This window comes from Python bivittatus, unplaced genomic scaffold (assembly GCF_059951505.1).
Source record: "Python bivittatus isolate LINGU-HERP-01145 unplaced genomic scaffold, Pbiv_v1 ctg000310_np1212, whole genome shotgun sequence".
NCBI classification, from domain to species: Eukaryota; Metazoa; Chordata; class Lepidosauria; order Squamata; family Pythonidae; genus Python; species Python bivittatus.
Window position 1 is genome coordinate 12856143 of NW_028277054.1, and position 18604 is coordinate 12874746.

Here is an 18604-nt window from a genome sequence, read left to right on the forward strand (position 1 = left end):
TTGCTGCTCCTGGGTTTCCCTCGGATCTTGTTCCTGCTCTCTCCTCCACACGAGAGGATGTGCTGTGGTGGTGGGTTCCTGTGTGAGCTTCCCCACATCCTTGCCAAGATTCTGAGCTTGGTGACCCCTACCCCTGGCAGCCAGCATGGCCTTGAGCTGGTGTCAGGGGCCAAGGAAGAAGGGGACGTTCTGGGGGTGTAGGACACACCTCTTGTGGCATGGACAGGGTACTCCTGGGCGGTTGAGTCTCCTGCCCTCTCAGACTCCACCCCAATGGGTCAAATTGCGCTCCCCTTTCTAATTCTTAGCTGGGGCTAAAATCTTGTTCCAGGGTGTGGTGTCAGTGATGCTGCCATGGCCTCCCTCTCCCTTGGTCCTCCCCCAACAGCTAAACTTTGAAGCTCTGAAAGAAGCACCAAATGCTCCTCCGCGCATGGATTAATGAGAGGGCCTATGGCTACGGGACTTGGGTGGATTTGCTTGCCCCACGGACCCATTCCCCCCCTCCCGGCTTGCCATGTACACTCCAGTTGGTTGTCAGCTACGGCTCCATGCAAGGCCATCAAAATTGGGGACGATGGGCTCGTAGCGCTCTGGCATCCATCACGAAAAGTCTCCTCTGCCCCCTCATTTGTGCTCAGGGCTTCAGGACAGTAATGGAGCTCATTAGTCGGAGATCGCAGGTGCCCTGGTTACCCTGCTCATCCCAGAGGGCTGTTAATGAGCGGCCCTTAACGAGCAGCTCCGCTCTGCACTCTTGCTCCTTCTGAGTGCGATTTTGAAGGCAGGAATCCCAGAGCTTTTTTTGGTGGGGGGGGCGATGGCAGAATTATCTAGCAGCAGCAGTGGGGAGCATCGTTAGGCTCTGATTGGAAAGAGTTAAGCCTCTGCTCTTCTCTGCCCCCTCCAAAGGTTACTGTGGTAGGTCCTTCCTGCTCTTCTCTCCTCTCCCCCCCCCCCCATTTTGATGCTGTCTTGTCTACGGCCTGCGTTTTCCATCCTGCATATGCGTTGGCAGATGGAAGCCTGCTGATTTTCTCCTTGGGTTGCCAATGGCTATTTGTGCAAACAAGAGCCTGCCCGGCATCTGAGCCTGGTTTTCAGGGAGGGGTGTTTATTTGTGCGCAGGAGCACGCCAGCTCTCCAAACCGGTATCCTATCCTGCAACATGTGTGCAATGAATAAGGTGGGTGGTGCAGAGGGACGGTTGTTCCTTCAGCAGCAGGGTGGCACTGGGGCCTGGCTGGCAGGGCTGGAACTGCTCTGGTGTGTTCCTGCTCCCTTTCTCTGGGGCTCTGGCACTGCTCCACCTACTCCTTCTCACCGCTGTGATTGCTGTTGGCCCTGGCGGTTAAATGCTGATTGCACTTTCAGGCCTTCTGGCCTAGTTGTCTAACAGCCTGAAACCTACAGAAAGATTGAGCAGAGACTCCCTGCCAGCAGTGCGCCTGCAGTCGGCTGATTTTCTTCCTCTTATGCACTGCCACTCGGCACCTGATTAGCTCAGGCTGCTTTCCTCCGGTTGCCTGAAACGCTGACCCCTCCCCAAAATCTTGAGCCCTTTTGTTCTTCTCCTTCCCTCTTTCAGAGTCCTCTCTACAGCTGGGAAGGTGAAGGGGGCTGAATGTGGATCGGTGGGCTGGCGGGATTGTTAAATGAGATGCTTGGAGCACCATCAAATAGGTCAGCCCAGAAGAAAAGGAGTAAAAGCCTTTCTTCTGCCTCCAATTGCCTCCTGTCCTTGGATGTTACTGACTTTCTCAAAACAGTGGAAGATGCACTTAGAACCTTAGGTGCAATTTACTTAGGGATCTTGTTTTTTTTTTACAGATAGTCCTCGTTTAGTGACTGCCTCATTTAGCGACCATTTGAAGTTACAACAGTGGTGAAAAAGTAACTTTACGACCCATTCTTGCATTTACAACCTTTGGAGGTCTGTAAAGCAAAGGAAGGCTGAAGGAAGATCATAAGCCCAGTCACGGTTTCACTTAGTGACCGCTTCACTTAGCAACTGAGTTGCTGGTCCCAATTGTGGTCGCTAAACAAGGACTACCTGTACTTAAGTTTCTAATCTTCATGCTGGGTAGAGATAGCGCTTGGGAAACAGACTGCTGTGCAAATAGGTGCCTTAACTACTAGGGGAGGAAGGGAGATTTGTCTATTTCAGAAGAACTTGGTTGTGCATTGTTACAGTTTGCCCCAACCTGCCCCCCCCACTCCCCAAACATGTGAATTCAACATCTAGAATTCTCAGCAATGGCCATGCTGGCTGGGAAGTTCTAGGAGTTGAGGTCTATACATCTAAAGGGTGCCCAGAGTGTAAAAGCCTGATTGAATCTCATCCCTACTACTTTTGCTGACACCTGTATCCTTTCCTACAATTGTCAAATGTTGAAGCGGGGGGGGGGGGAGAGGAGGGGAATCTGAACCTTTTTCCAGCATGAAGTTTAAAGTGTGGATAAATGTTTATGCAAACTAGCCAACTGTGCACAAATCTGGTTGATTTAAGCAGTTTGTCTGAGCCTAGAATTTGGGGTTTATGGAAGGGAGGTTATGGCCCAGCCTATGAACAGAACTGCACTCGTGGGTGTGGGAATGAGCTGGGGAGAAAGAGAGGCATGAGAGGGGAGTGGATGAAATGAATGCACTTTTCAGTTTCACTGGGAACCTGAAAAATCACTCTTCACAATTGCGCCATAAACAAATGGTGGTTTTTGTGATTGATTTTTAAATTGGAGGTTTAAAAATCAGAAAGAAGGAAAGAGAAAGACTTTATACTGTTTTTAGCTTTCATTTTATATACACTTAGAGGCTAAACATAAAGCACATTCCCAGGTCATGCTTAATTATCTCACCAAGTTGTGGCTGTGAGGAAGAATTGGAGGTGGGGGCGCTCTATATGCTGCTTTGAGCTCCTGAAAGTAAAGGTGGGGTATAAATTTAATAAATAAAATATAAAATGGCTAAGCAGAGAATGCCCCTCCTAATATGCTGTAGCATTGGTAGCCAGGGAGGTTTGGCTTCATGGTTTGTTAACTATTAGTAACAGTTAAGGGTGTTGGCTGACTCCAGGATGCTTACTAATTCTTCCCTTGGCAAATCAGATTGGACCTGTCATTTGCACTGAGTTCAGTATATGGTTAATAAATCACCCCAGGAGTAATGCTGTCCTAGGTTTGGGCTGTAAAACAAGCCGTGAATGAAAGGTGTGTTGCTCTACATTGATCTTAAACACCAGGAGCTGCTTTGTGCTGGGAGGAAGATAAGGATCAACCTGTCTGGGGTTAAACAGCATGTGTGACGAGGGTCTTGCTGGCTGGGTTCACACATCACACTTGAGCCATAATGTGGCTTGCTTGTCTGTGGCCTCGTGTGTTATGCAAACCCAGTCTTTGTGGCTTGTTCAAACTGTGGGTTAAGACAAGCCATGGCTTAGCTCAGTTCTGCAGTTGACGCTGATTGACACCTATCAGACAGATCTGTTTGGGAATAATGCAAAGCTATATTCTGGCCCCCTAAGAATAAACCTCCAAGTAGGTTTGCATTTGCTACTTTTTGGTCCCTTTAAAAGTAGCAACCCCCTTGTTTTCTTTGTCATGGCAAACCCATTGGCCACTCTGAACATAATAAAGTCTCATTTGCTTCAAACCAGGAAAGAGAAGAAGGAGCATGGGATCACAGATAATATCTGTCTGAAGTTTGCATCTTATTGTCTCAATCAAGACTGAGACACGTTTCTTAATCAACAATTGCACACCACATACTAATTCATATACCACGGCTTGCAAATTATAACGGTGGGTTCAGGCTACACAAAGCTGCATACCATGTTGTGGCTGGGGTCCTATGGCATGCTAAGCCAGAATTAAAAACTATTTTCTGCAATTAAAAAAAAAAGTGTTTGGGTGAGAAAGTAGTTATGAACTTCTTACTGAACCTAGTGACCAGGAAGGTATTACAAGTGCTGAGCTGTAGGGGGCGCCATGCTACATCATGCCAGTGTTAACCACTAAGCTGCATGGGTGGTCTTGCCCTATCTTAATGCCCTCCGGCAGTCTGAGCTCTGCAATGTTTTCTTGCTTTTGCATTATTAACATTTTTTAAAACTCAGCCAAACAGCCCAGTTACTTTTGGTCTCATGGAGAAACGTTGGGAATTACCTAAAACAGTGTGGGATGCTCAACTCTGTGCATCTTTGGGAGCAAATGTTTGTTTTCTTCAGTTGGACTTGGGCATGTTGGAAGCTGCCTTTCATCAAGTCAGATCTGTGGTTCATCTAGCTTGGCACTGTTCATGGAAGAGACCAAGGCTACACTTAAGAGTTTTAGGTGGACTGAGGTCTTCAGAAGGTGGAGCAATGAGTGGGCAGAGTCAGCAATCAGTCCATGGCCAAGATTTTTTTTATTTTCAGTGGGGAGTGTTTTCAAAAGCTTTATGGGGAGGTTCTGGTTAAAAATGAGCCACACCTTTTCCAAATGAAAAGAACAGGAGCAATTCCTGGAAGTAGCTTCTCCACCCCCCTTCATTTGCCAATTTCTTCCTGTCTCCTGCACCGGCAAAGGATGAGGGTTTAAACCAGGCTTGTGCATTAGATGGAACAGTTTTAAGCATTTCTTTTATTCTTTCACCTCCCACCAACAACTTGAATGATCAGTAACAAGCCTCACAACTTCGTTGTTATATTTCCTCCTAAAACACTTATCTCAAAAAAAGGGTGATATTGAATAATTTAAATCTGTCAAATTATGTGGTTATCCATAGTGGAGAGGCCAGGAGGCCAAGGTTAAGAGGACTAGGACCAATCCTTTTATCAGATGTATTTTTCTTTTCCTTTTAATTGCTCCTCTTAAGCAGAATGTCTGGCAAACAGCCGCATTCAAATGAGACCAACACCTTCAGCTCTTATTTTTGTGTTTCCGCTTATTTGTTGCATTTATATTCTAACATATAAAAAAAAGTGAATGGTGAAATGCACAATAAAAAAGGCAACCTAAAATGCAAACCCCTCTGCAAGTCAAATAAGTGCATATAAAAATAGCAACTAGTTAAAACATCATTAAATAAGATACTGCCTAAAACACAGAGCAGCAGAACAAACAAATAGTTGTATTTGTAGTGTTGGAGTGGAAGAAGATGTGTATGTATCTACAAGTAGATTTCCAGAGGATTGATAATTGGTAACAAATGACCCCAATACCTAATAATGTGATTCTTCCCCTTTCCCCTTATACACCCACAGCTAAAATTTAGTCAAGAAAAAATGGGGTAATCCAAAGTGGATGTTTAGAAGAAAAGACTGGAATCTGTCCATTTCTCATACTCCAGATTCTTGGCACTACAATACAAAAGTCCTGTACTATAAATTCTCTCTAAGTGTGGCTTCTCATCCATCACATGTAAAAACAAATGTGGTTTGTTTACTTAAGCTTTAGTATAATGTAGGAACCCAAGCAACTGGTTGTGGCTCATTTTATAAACCAACTTTAAGCAAATCATGGCTTGTATGACTTTTGAACTGAACTCTGGCAGGTTGGCCTTGGGCTTGCATTAAAGCAGATTTGTCAAACTAAAGTCTATCTACCCCTCATACAGAGTATAGTCCAAGTGTGCATGTATGTATGGAAAATCTTCAATTCAAATTCAGCTTTTGGTGACTACATGGTCACATCCTGATAATTTTTTGGCAACAATATGGACGTGATTTGCCATTGCCATTCTCCAGGATGTTTTTTTAAACTTTCCAATCTAACCTAAAGAGCCAGTTTGGTGTAATGGTTAAGGCACCAGGCTAAAAGCTGGGAGACCATGGGTTCTAGTCCCATCTTAGGCACAAAGCCAGCTGGGTGACCTTGGGCCAGTCCTAGGAAGGAGGCAATGGCAAACCCCTTCTGAATTCTTGCCAAGAAAACTGCAGGGACTTGTCCAGGCAAGTCTCCAGGAGTCAACACTGATTCGAAGGAACACACATCATCTAGCCTATAGCCCTGATGTTCTATAGTGGTCTCCCATCCAAGCATTACTGGAAGTCCAGGAGTGAGAAGCCATCCTCAGTCAAGAGTTCCAAAGTTTGGACACAGCCACTGAGCTGTGTTATTGTCAAACAGACCTCGAATTTTGGTGGGACTGAATGAAGGAGAACTCTATAAGATAAACAACTGAACAAATTCATGTAGGAGACATTAGCCCTTCTGGTGACCTCAGAGTAAACCACTTGAGTCTTCATAGGTTGCAATCAGTACTTTCACTCAGAAACAGACTTTCTAATTGGCTGTACTCAGTAGTTTGCCTGTAGCCTTCTGAACTAAGAAATCTTCAAATTATCTTGAAAAGTGGCCACGCTTACTGCTTTTATTTATATACCCCTCTCTTTCAAGGGCCTACACAGATGATTTCCATAAAGCACTAAGCCATAACACAGTTACCTTGTTTTTCAGTTATTTGTTATTCAGGCCATGATTTGTTGGATGAATCATACCATCTGAGTCCACACAACATGCTTCACCATAGGCAAGCCAACCACGTTATGGTTGAATATGGTCTGAACTTATCTAGAGAATATGTCACAATAACTGCAGTTAGTATAAATAAGACATGAATCATTATTGCCAAGTCAGACTCTCTCGGAAATAGCTGGTACCTCAAGGAAAGCAATCCTACTTATTGCTGAAACCTAGATATCTAGATCTAAGAGTGACTCCAGGAGCGCACCAAACTACAGCGCTGATTTAAAGAGGGATTGCAACCTCATCCAAGACAGTTGATAACATGGAGAGAGTCAGGGGAAAAGGTCATACAACTGGCTTTTTTAGTTGCACCAGTATCTCTCTAGCTATTGTCCCATCACATGAAAACGGGCTGAAAGGACGGTTTGGTTCTAGTAAATGGTCAGAGGTTGTTCAGGAGTCATCACAACTGATCCCTGGGGATTATGTCAGAATGGCTTATAAACACGATGAGACCATCCTCAGGAAAAGTTGAAGGAAACCATGTGGATCTGTTACTGACCAGAGGTGGATCATGCTCATGGAGCCTCTATTGTTGGAACCTTGAAAGCTCAGTGAGTCTAAACCAAGCTGCCTGTGACCTTACAAAATCTTAGATGTGGCTCCAAAATTCCCACCAAAGTATGATTTTTAATGCAAAGAAAAAAATTAAATTAATATATGGGATTAATTATCATGAGCTATATTGAATTTATCAACTTTAATTTTATGTATGTATCAAGAAATGTTAAATCAAATTTAGTTGCCTTGCCCTTGCCTACTTTTTGAAAATGGGGCCCCTAACACTCTACCCAGAGACCAAATATGGCCCTTATCTCAACAATAACAAAATCCAAAATCTGTACATCCCTTCCCAGTGGCACTCATTTCCTGTTCCTGAGCTGATTTAACTCCAGCCCTGTACATTCTGCAACCGTGGCACCTTTCTTCAAGGGCATCTCTGAGATGCCATATGGCTGTTTTAATGCAACTAGAAGCTGTCAGAGCAGGTGTGAGAAGTGAACAGGTCACAAAAGGCTCAACATTTCCTTATATGTTTAATACATTGCATTGAATGGTGTGAGAAAGAGAGAGAGAGAAAGAGAGTAAATTAAAAGAAGTGGAGACGTATTCTTCAGAGCAATGAATTACATTTTTGATTTCATCCTAAGGTTATCATTTTGGGGTTGTTTGGTTTTGGTTTTATTTGTTTTTAACTTTCTGGCAGGATATATCAGATGCAGCTCTTCCTGGGATACGAGCACAGTGCAGAGAGATTGCACCCATGGAAAATCTGTGTATTAACACAAGAAATGAGTAAGTCGGTAGGAAGGAAGCAAACTGGTGAAGACTGTCCAGCTGTATAGTTTCCTCTCAGAGCTTTTCTTGATTTAGTCCAACGTGCTATAGCTAAAACCAGGCTCAAAATTCTAAAAGGCCCTGTGAGGATCCATTAAAGCAATGTGATATTAGATTAGAACATTGCACTAAATCCTAGTTTGCTTGACTAAATCACATTTGACTGGATTGCACAATGATAAGCCATAAACTGTAGCTTGTAAACCCAGAGGGCTGGATTAATATAAGTCGCCTTGCTAGAAACCCACAAACCACATGATAACCCAGGGTTCTGTCTCTCTCCAGTCAAGGTTTGGACCAAGGGTTCACCATCTCTCAGCTTGTCTTCTCTAAAAAGGGGAACAAGTGTGCCAGTGACATGTTAGAGACATGAAAAAAGTAAAAGAAATCACAGCAAATGCTCTCTAAGCCGTGATGTAGCTCCTTGGATACTGACTTTCCGCATGAGGTACGAATCTTCAGAAGGTTTGTGCTAGCAAGCCTTTCTCAACTGTGCCTCGTTTATCCACACCTTCGCTTTTTCCACTTCTCTCCATTCCCCCTTTCCACACATACACACTTTACGCCTCTAATTAACACACTTGGCTATTCCAGGCTAACGCTTGGCCTCAGGTTATCTCCTCAGCGGGGATTAATAGTGAATCTGGGATTGTCTGGGGTTGCTAGGTGGGGGTAGTGACCGCCGCCATGTTAGCAGATGGCGTGCTGCTTCTGGTGCAAGAGTTGGGCCTTCCACCTCTGTGGTGAGGCCAAATCTTGAGGGAACAACGGGATTGAAAGATGCTGTTCTGTACCGCCATAGCAAGAGACAGCCACGTGTCTTCTCCCTTCCAGATCCTTCTCCTCTTAGGCGTGGAGGAAGAAAAGAAAGGATAATGGCTGGCAGGCAGGTCAGATTTTAGCTCTGGGCAGGCATTTCTGCGATCAAAGGGGATTTTATGTGGAATGTCTGTGTCAGTTTAAGCACCATGTGGGGGAGATTGAATTTGCTGCAGCAGGCAGTTGGGGGGCAGGGTGAGAAAGACTCTCCTTGCTCTGTCCTTTATGGATTCATGGCAACTTCCTGACCTTTAATGATCCTGTTCTTCTGGAGAGGGGGCCTGCTCAGCAGCAGAAAGGGGCAAGGAGCAGAGCTCTCTAGGAGAGTGCTGAAGGGTGCCCTTTGCCTCTGCAGCAAAGCTTCATGTCAAGGATGAGCAGAAGGCAGGGCTGTAGGAACCACCAAGTTGCATACTTCGTACTGCTGCACTTTGGTGGGGCAGGGGGAATAAAATTCCTCCCCACTAACCTGCAGCGACCGTCTTCATAAATGCCAGTGTGCTGCCACCAGCTTAGATGAGGCCAACAAAACCTGTTAGCCGTAAACTCTCATTATTTATTTGTTACTACATTTGTTCTCTTAGAAGGTGAAGGTGGCATACATGGAGCTGGGGAATCTCACCTCATTTCATTCCTACACCAATAATCATGTGAGGCTGATTGGTCTCCCATTGTCCCCCAGTGAGCTCTGTAATCAAATGGGGACTTGAATCAGGATCTTCCCAATCCAAGTCCAAAATCTTATCAATCCCCAACAATACACTAGTTGTCTCATTAGAAGACGAGTGATGGTGGTGGTGTCCAAGTTTCTTTCAGCAGAAAGAAACTAATGGTACCTATCCTGCATGAAGAAAGAACAGCCACCATTATCTGTGCCCTAGTAATAACTACGATTCATAACTCTGATGCCTTTCATATGCGAGGTTGCTTTGAAAATAGTTTGGAAGCTGCAGATAGTCAGAATGCAATCATTAAATTACTAATTGAAACTGGATATTAAGATCATACACCAATGCTTTGGTAAGTTGCTTAGCCTTGGCCTGTTTCCAAACATAGTCTGAAATGCTGTTGCATACTATTTTAAAAAACCATGCAGCAAGGAACCCGGGTGTCTGAAGAATTGCTGGACCTGAGGTCAGTCTGGCAGTGCACAGAACTCACTTGCAGTTCTCCCTGCACCCTCCCTGCCATTCCCCATGCCTCAGTCTCTGAAGCAACCCAAGTAGCAATATTGAGGCCAGTCATAAGATCCTTAAATGCTTAGGTACAGTGATGTTCTATAATACAAAGGAACAGGTACAGTGGTACCCAGTGATACCATGAGAGGATTAAAGGAGGAGAGAAATGTGGGAGTGGGGTCCTCGGGGCCTGCTGAAGTTCTGCTTGAAATAAGTCCAGTGCTTCACCAACCAGGTCACATCTTTTGTCTCTGGGGTAGGAAATAGTCTCACATAACATAAGAAATATAGATATTTATTTGTGGATATGTCCCCTTAATCATCCAAGTGACTCTGGGTGATGTACTTTCTTTGGGGGGGTGGGGGGGTGCCTTCAAGTCAGTTTTGATTCCTGGCAGCTGCCTGAAATGTTCCTAGGCAACATTTTGGGAAGTGGTTTGCCCTCGCCTCCTGCTTCCTAGGGCTGAGAGAGAGGGACCGGCCCACAGTCACCTGCCCAGCCTAAAGCAGGACTAGAAGTCGTCATCTCCCAATTTGTAGCCCAGCGCCATTAACCACTACACCAAATGGACACTTTGTTGTAATCATAAAACAAGTAGAAAAAATGGCCTGTAAACTATGGTTCTGATGATCATTGGAATGATGATAGGGTGCTTTAGAGACCACTGCTATGTCTGAGTAGGAGTTTTGTGAAAAAAAGAAAACTATCCTAGGGTGCATTTGCTTAGCACATGTCAGTATTTTTTGGCCAAATTATCAGTTGAATCAGGGCATTGCTGCTTTTTGCTGATGAGCCAAAATAAGATCTTGAGTATCCGCAGCTTAGTTCCCTACATTATTCCCCTCGTGGATCTGCAGTTCTTACGTGCAGCACTGTTAATATGAAAGCATCCTTATTTAAAGATGATTAAGTTTTTTTTTTTTTTATATGTTTTGGGGTATCAGTTCTTCCAAGGAAGGCATATGGACAAAACCATTGAACATGGTAAATAGAGAGTATGTGAATCTTTGGCATAGAATTAATGTAAGAGATCTTCTGCTTTCTATAAAATAATTCGAGAAATGAGAATTGCAGAAATCATTTATCTGAAGACAAATGGATTGGAGACATGTGTGTTTAAGCAGGTCAATAGCATCCCCATGTGTGAATTTAAGGAAAAATCACTCTAAAGGTTTATATCTGTGGGTTCTCACTTGATAAAGAATGAGTAAAGCTAGATAATGAGAGATGCTAGATAAGCTGGTATTTAGACTTCTTATAGATTTGGTGGTTCAGGTCATCAGACTATTCAGAGTACGTACCTTAGCTTGAGAAACCTGGTCCTTTTAAAGATTGCATAGTAACACTTTCAACAAGTTGGGTATTGGATAGATTTGTATATGATAAACCATGGATTGTGTGAACCATGGTTGTTGAATAAGTCACAGTGGTTGGATTCATGCACAGCACTAAGCCATAACACATGATCTGCAAACCACAGCGACAAGATTCAGCCCCCTTACTAAGTAATCAGCGACAAGCCACTTAATGGTTTATTGTGTTATATAAGTTGAGCCATTGAGTTAACAGCTAGAATGTTTTCTGTTTGTACCATCATCTCAGCAGCCCTTGGAAAGATCTAGGATGCCAACTGAAATAATCTTCCCACCTGATAGTCTAATTTGAATGTCCACAGGCTATTCCCATATTCCACCAAGACGTTTCTTAATTAGAGGCATGGCTTGAACACAAACCGTTACTCCTCCCCATTCTCATTTTTGCTTCATTTGCCATCTTATCTGATGGAGAGTTATTGAATTTGGCTGTGTATTTCTCCAAAATCATTTTTGGACTTTCTTTTATGGCCTAATGCAGTTACCTTCGCTTTTTTATAGATATAGATCACTGTTTTTCAAACTTGGTAATGTTAAGACCTGTGGACTTCAACTCCCAGAATTCCCCAGCCAGCATGCCCACACATTTGAAAGTTGCCAAGTCTGAAAAACACTGATGTAGATAGAACACTGATGATCTTTAAACTGAAATCCGTTGGTTTGAGGAGCTTAGAATGCATAATTCGGTTCCGTTCCTGCAGTTCCTGTAACTTACAAAATGGTGCAGATCACGACTGAAAAAAAGACTTTCTATCTCGATTCTTCTCTGTTCCTCATGGAAGCAGTTGGGTTTTGCCTGGACACTCTTACACTACCTTATCAGACCAGATATATCCACAACTACTTCCTTGTGTGTGCTTCAGCAGCACATCTACTAAAACTACTTCCTGCAGATAAAAACTTATATATCAAGGAGAAAGACAGACTCCCTGATTAATTATCTCGTGAAGAAGGTGGTTGGTGCATGCCAGATACATTCCACCATGCCAGTCCCCCATTTTGAATTGTACAGCTTCAGTAGAGGCTTACTACTTTTAGCCCGGTTCTTGTTTTTTCCAGGTGGTGGAGTATGTGAAGAAAGCTGGAGGATCATCTTCACGGAACAAGGTATTGGCTGCTCACCCCTGCTTCTCTGATGCATAAGGGGTTGGTCTGCTGATCTACCCAAGCTGCACTTTATTTACAAGAAGGGCTTGCTTGGGCAGATGCCACTTCCTGTTTCACTGGTTAGGGAGGCTTTTGGGCAGAGAATGACAACCCTGTGGGGGGGAGATAGTGTTGCAAGAAAGAAGCCCCATGAATAGGCTCTTTTCCTGCTTGATTGCAGCATGTGTGAGACTTCGCTAATGCTCTCCCTTGCCGTCTCCTGAGATTTCAAGGTAGGATGTGGTTGCTATGCTCCTCAGCACGCTTGGCTAGTCCAAGCCTTACAGAGCTGGAAGCTTGGCTTGGGTAAAGGGGGCTTCTCTTTCTGCCTCTGACCCACAAGTTTGTCCATCAGGGAAGTTGTTGCTTTATTGTCCGTATTCTTCCCATTGCCTGCTACAGTATTTGTTCTCAGAATCCAAGTGTGGCTGCCAAGGAGTTAATATCTTTCCCTGCAGCACACAGGTGTATCCGGAGCATGGAGGGCTGTGTGTGTGTGTGTGTGTGTGTATGGGGGGGGGGTGGAGAAGAGACCAAGGGAGGCAGTCAGTGCTGGGAACAGGGAAAGGGGGGAGTTGTGTATCTGCTTTACAGCAGTCTCTTTGTGTCCCTTGCACATCATTAGTGAGTCAAAAGCACTGAGGGGAAAATAACCTGGTGGAGCTGGAATTAACCCCGTGGCAGCTGATGGATGGCAGGGGTGGGTGGAAAAAGGATTCAGACTTGCTTCTGCAGGTTTATGGCTGGTTGTAGATGGGGGGGGGGGGGTTGGGCAAGGAAGGCTGGTTGCTCTTAAGAAGGAGGCTGAATTGGGGGGGGCAAGGTTGGAGAAATGAGTTTACCTCATCAATCAGAGGCGTACAGCCTTTACCCCACCCTCTTTTTCATCTGCCACCAAATTTGGCTTCCTTGCCAGCCCACTGATGCTTGTTGGGTGTAATGAGCTGCTGCAGCATGACCCAATATTAGAGGCGTCCCAGGGTTGGGGGGAGGCGGTCATGCTAGTCCGGTCTTCCCTTAACATCTGTCCCTTCAAACCCCCCCCCTTTTTACTTCTCTGTTTCTGCTGTGTTCAAAGGGCTGTGCAAACCAAAATTGGCCCTTGGGGAGGTAGAGGGTGTGCTGAAGGCTTGTTTACAAGGCTGTAGGGCACGACCAGTCTGACAAGTCCTACACAGCAAAATGCCCAACAATGCAGAGGTGTGTGTGTATGTGTGTACACATGCATTTGTAGGGGAGATACTGGAACCCAAGATGTCTCTGTTGGAGAACATTCTTCAGACCTAAGTCCAGGTTTCTGTGTTCTAGAGGATCAGATGCAAGGTACATAAAAAGGCAGGTTTCATCCGCTTCTCATGTCAGTTTTGGCAACAGCCCCAGTGAAACAATTCCTGCTTGAAAACAGAATGGTGGTCCTTCAGTGCTTCCATCTGTGGACCTCTTGTTTAGAACCCAGCTGAAGTCCTAATCTGCTGTGACACTGGAGCCATCTCTGTGGCAGCTAATTGTAGTGTCCCCAGCAGCAGATTACAGTTTAAAGTGAGGAATAAGCAGCAGGAGCAGATGAGCTCCTAAGCAACAAATCTCCTGTTTTCAGACAGGCGACTTTTATTATTAATATAATTAAGATGCTGGTAAGACAGAAAACACAGGAAGTCTTTGCAGGAGGGCAGAGCTACTCTTAGAACCTGTTCTGGGTTGGGTGAAGGGGAGTTGAAAGAAAGGAAGAATTTCGTGGTGCACTTCTACCTTCCTGTGAGATTCTTCCTCCGCCTGAATCCTCCCCTGGCCCCAAGTTTCTTTTGCTCCAATCTTTGCCATGCCATCTTTCTCAAAATGCCATTCTGCCTCTATAAGCTCTGGTGGATTGTGAGTCCCATTGTGGGTGTAAAGGATTATGATAGGACTGGGACACTTCATTCACTTTTTATATGACAGAGGCCTGTGAAACAATGTGTTTCACAACCTGGAGTCCATCGTTCCTACTTGTGATCATTCGACGTGCAAAGTTTAAAAAAAAAAAAAAACTCTCTTCTGCCTGCAAGGAATGGGATCCCCCTGAAGTGGAGTCCTCTTGCCAATGAAACAGGTGCTTGGTGAGGCTTCTGAGAGTAGCATTATTCAACATCAGATGCTAGTAGGGTCCTAATTACAGTCTTATATTGGTGCATTAATCCCAAGGAATCCACAGCCTGCCTACACTTCACTCCCATCTCTGTAAGGCACTGAGCCCTTGTGTTGGGTAACCCAGCTAACTAACTTGCTCTCTGTAAGAATTAATGTGCTGCAGGGGTCAACTTCAACCTCTATGAAAGGGTCTTTGTATAGTGAGTACAAGCTTGTCCCTACCTCCCTAGCCGGTCTTACAGCCCAGTTCTCTGGGTTATGCCCATGCTTCAGGACTACCCCCACTTTTTAAAACACTTGTGCTTGGGGGTGGGGTGGGGTGGGGTGGGGAGTGAACTGATCCGCACCTGCATTTCTACTCCTTTCTTGATGTGAATACCGTATCAGCTTAGCAGGATCTTGACTCTCAGGATGTTATCCCACACCCTTCTACATAGCTCTAGCTGGGCTCCAAAACAATGAAGCGGACTGCTTTGCTAGAAGAGTATTTTCTCTGAAACTTACCATTTTATTTATTTGCTTAAAAAGGGCCCTTCTCTAGGACCTTTCCACCCTGTATGGATTTCTGGAGCATATACAACAGAGCCTGGTGTAATGGAATACAATCACGGTGATATCTGCGAAGGACAAAAAAGCAGACTGAGATCCCCACGCACGGAACTGCTTGAGCAAATAGAAGTGATTTTGTTCTGGAATATTTCAGGCCCAAGATTTTCATTCCCTCTAGGGGATGGGTTACTTGGTGACTTCCCATAAACCTTTGCCATTTTTTGTTGAGGCACATGGGGACTGTTGAAAGCAGGAGAGGGAGCTAAGCTGATGTGCATTAATAAAAATAGTGGAAGGAAGGAAAGGAATTTGTTTATATACAAAAGCTTTCTCCAGCTACTGAAACACTCTCTAATGTTCTTATGACCATTTTCAGCTCGATTATCTTTATATTGTTTCTATGAGTACTTGCTGGTCATAGACCTCATTTGCTAGTAAATACATAATAAATAAGTGTATTTAGTACAGTATTGTGTTATGTGGGTTTTTAAAAAAAAATATGACATTCTGACTTTTTAAGGTTTTTTTTCTGTGATTTGTTGCATTTATAACTCCTCATTTTAATCTTAGAGCTACCTTGCAAGGTAGGCTAGACAAAGAGAGAGTTGATGATGTTCATCGCCAGGCTTGTGGAAACTGGAATCTGGGTCTTCTGCAGTCTAATCTGATATTCCAACCATAACACTACAGTGCTCCCCAACTTTTTTCAGAGCAGTTTTAGTTAGAAGCCGACATGTGGGCTGGGTTCACTTTGGCTAGAGCAGTGTTTCTCAACCTTAGCAACATTAAGATGCGTGGACTTCAACTTCCAGAATCCCCCACCCAGCATGAAATTTTGAAATTCTGTATTTTGTGGGGGACCCAGTTATTTTCTTAGGATATGGATCAGGCCAACAAGTTAAGCTACAATATGATAGGGTTGGGCTGGACTTTGGATCTGATTTGGAAAAAGTGTTTTCGAATGCATGTGAAGCACCTGTCTGTGTCTAATTAAAGCAGTGGTGTCATTTTCAAAGATGCCAGGTTTATTTGTTTGGGAATATAGCATGTTATATGAATATAGCAGGTCTCAGTCTCTATTGTTGCACCTATTCTATGAAACAGCCTCCCCCTAGGAGTTAGATTGACCTCCCTCACTGTGGTTCTCTGGAAGGCAGTTAAAATGGGAGTCTTCCAGAGAATTGAATGCTCAACCTCTTTCATTTTGTATAGTGTATTTATGCAAGTTATTTTTCTTTCCTATTTTTTAGTATGTTCACGTCCTTCTGGGTTCAGTAGGGTTTACTTTGGATTGTTTTATGACTCAGTGTTGGATTTGATTTGTATGCCGCTGAATCCTTTCCAGCTCCCAGAGGCTTACAACACCAAGGGTTCAGCGGCATACAGATCTAATCAATCAACCAATAACCTGGGTTGACGGTTCATGGATTGTGTGAACCCCCAGATATTATGTTATTCTTCCCTTCAGGCACTGCTTCCTGCATGGAAAACTCTTTTTTTGAACCTCTGCTCAACTTTTGAGCGGGTGCCGTGGACGAAATTGTTTGAAACATTTGCTGAAAGAGGAATGGCTTGCAGCGTTCATCTCCTTGATGCTCCAAGCTGTTTTCCCCTCGGAGTTGAGATCTGAACTGGCAAACCAAACTTGCTTGGCAAAACAAGGTCAACATCCTGTTTTTCTTAAACCCTTGGAGTGCTCCCTCTTATATGCATGCACAGCTCAATAAGGATGCTCTTAACAACCAGCCAGTTTACTGTGGTGGACCAGGAGGGCTACCACTTACTCAGACCTTGGGGCACCCTGACCATGACAAGCTTCGTCCTGCTTACTACAGATACATAGGGATGTTCTAGCCAATAACCACCTTGTTCTGCTGATCTGTTTTGCCTTAATCGAGTTGCCTTAATTGTTTTGCATTAATTTGTTTGTCCCAACATAAAACAATTGGGTGGGTGAAGGGTTGGGGACTGCATTCAATGGGCTTGGGGGGAGAGAAGGGTCACAGTGGGTGGGTCAGTGATGCAAAGGGGGCAGGTCCACATGTTGTGTAGGGGAGCGGCCAGCTTTTCTGGGCTCCTCTTCGTTTTTTGAAGGGGTGGGATTGAGGTTTTTTTTCCTTTTTCTTTTATGTGATAGCACCTTTTAAGCTTAGCACTTCTTTCTGTTTCCTGCCTCAAAATAGCAGCAAATGCCAGAGAGAGCAACTGACAGCCAAATAGCAGCAGAGAGACCGTTTGGTCTAGTGGTGAAGGCACCCAGCTAGAAAGCAGGAGACGGTGAGTTCTAGTCCCACCTTAGGCACGAAAGCCGGCCGGGGGACTTTGGGCCAGTCCCTCTCTCAGCCCAACTCACCTCACAGGGTTGTTGCTGGGGGGTAAATAGGAGGAGGAAGGAGTATTCGGCATGTTCACCATCTTGAATTATTTATAAAAATAATAAAGGCAGGATAAAAAATCTAAAAAAAAAAGGCATTCAGTTATGCAGGCTGAGGAGGCTCTGAGGGCTTCAAAAAGAGATTTGAGCCACCCATGTGCCCCCTTCTGTCATCATACCTTTTTCAGTTGTTATATTTCTCTCCTTCAAGGATGAGGAGAAGTGTACTCTAAAGGAAAAGCCATAAGCATTAGAGCTAGAGAATGCTGCCCTCTTAGCTTCCCCCTTGGGGTGGTGGAAACAGGTACACTGCATCTTTTTCTTTCATCCTCCGTATATTTCATTCCCTGCCTTCCCTCCAGAGAGCAGAGGACTGCATAAACAAAGGGGTTCTTTTTAAATCCCTGCAACAGCCCTGTGAGGTAGTTTCAGCTGCCTCTGTGTTTAGATCAGGGATGCACAATATTTTGGATTTTGTGTGTGTTGTGTGAAGATCTTCCTTAGCCTTTGAATAGGATGCTGGGACTCAAGTCAAGTGAATGGACAGGCCAGGACAACTCTGCATTTCTTTAGATTAAATGCAGCTCCCCCTTCCATTCTGCATACATTTCACTATTTTCTTCTTCTGTCACATTAAATTGCAATTCAGCAGCAGCTTTTTAAAGGGCTCCATGTGTTAGGGCTGAAGCCTTTGGGGCCACGTGTGAGCCTGAGGCTTCAGCTTCTGCACATCCCTAGTCTAATTCACCCCATCAGGGTGGTAGCATCTAGCCAATCTCTAAAAAGCTAAGCAGGTTTGGGCTTGGATAAGATTTGGATGGGAGACCATTGAGGAATACAGGACTGTTGACTAGGCTGAGAAGTAAAACTTGACTTGAAGTAGACTTGACTTACTTTTTAAGTCTAAATCAAGACCGCTAAGAGCTTCACTTTGACAAGGGGCCTGAACCTGGATCTTCCAACACTGTAGGACACTTATATTCTTAAGACAGCATGTCAACTAGTACAAATCTGGACTGGATTTGGAAACTGCAGCTGGCCATCTCATGTCTTATTCTTTGTCTTTCTTTGCCCTTTGCCATTTAAGGCTTTGTAGGGATGACTATAGGTTGACAGTCTTAACCAATGATATATTGCATACAGTGGCTGTCTGCAGAAGAGGGCAGACCACGTACGTTTCTGATGGTTGTGTCAAG

The 18604-nt window shown here is 44.4% G+C and overlaps 1 protein-coding gene across 2 annotated transcripts in view; it reads left to right on the forward strand.

The window, feature by feature from the left end:
• The window catches only part of AHDC1 (AT-hook DNA binding motif containing 1), a 189749-nt gene that overhangs the window by 27270 nt on the left and 143875 nt on the right, over positions 1–18604 (forward strand). The window contains exon 2 of one of the 2 annotated variants that reach the window (XM_088140142.1): positions 12272–12319. The exons of the other annotated variant lie outside the window; for it this stretch is intronic. Coding sequence (XP_087996268.1) covers positions 12272–12319 — 48 coding nt within the window. The remainder of the gene's footprint in view (positions 1–12271; positions 12320–18604) is intronic. 2 annotated transcript variants of the gene reach the window in all.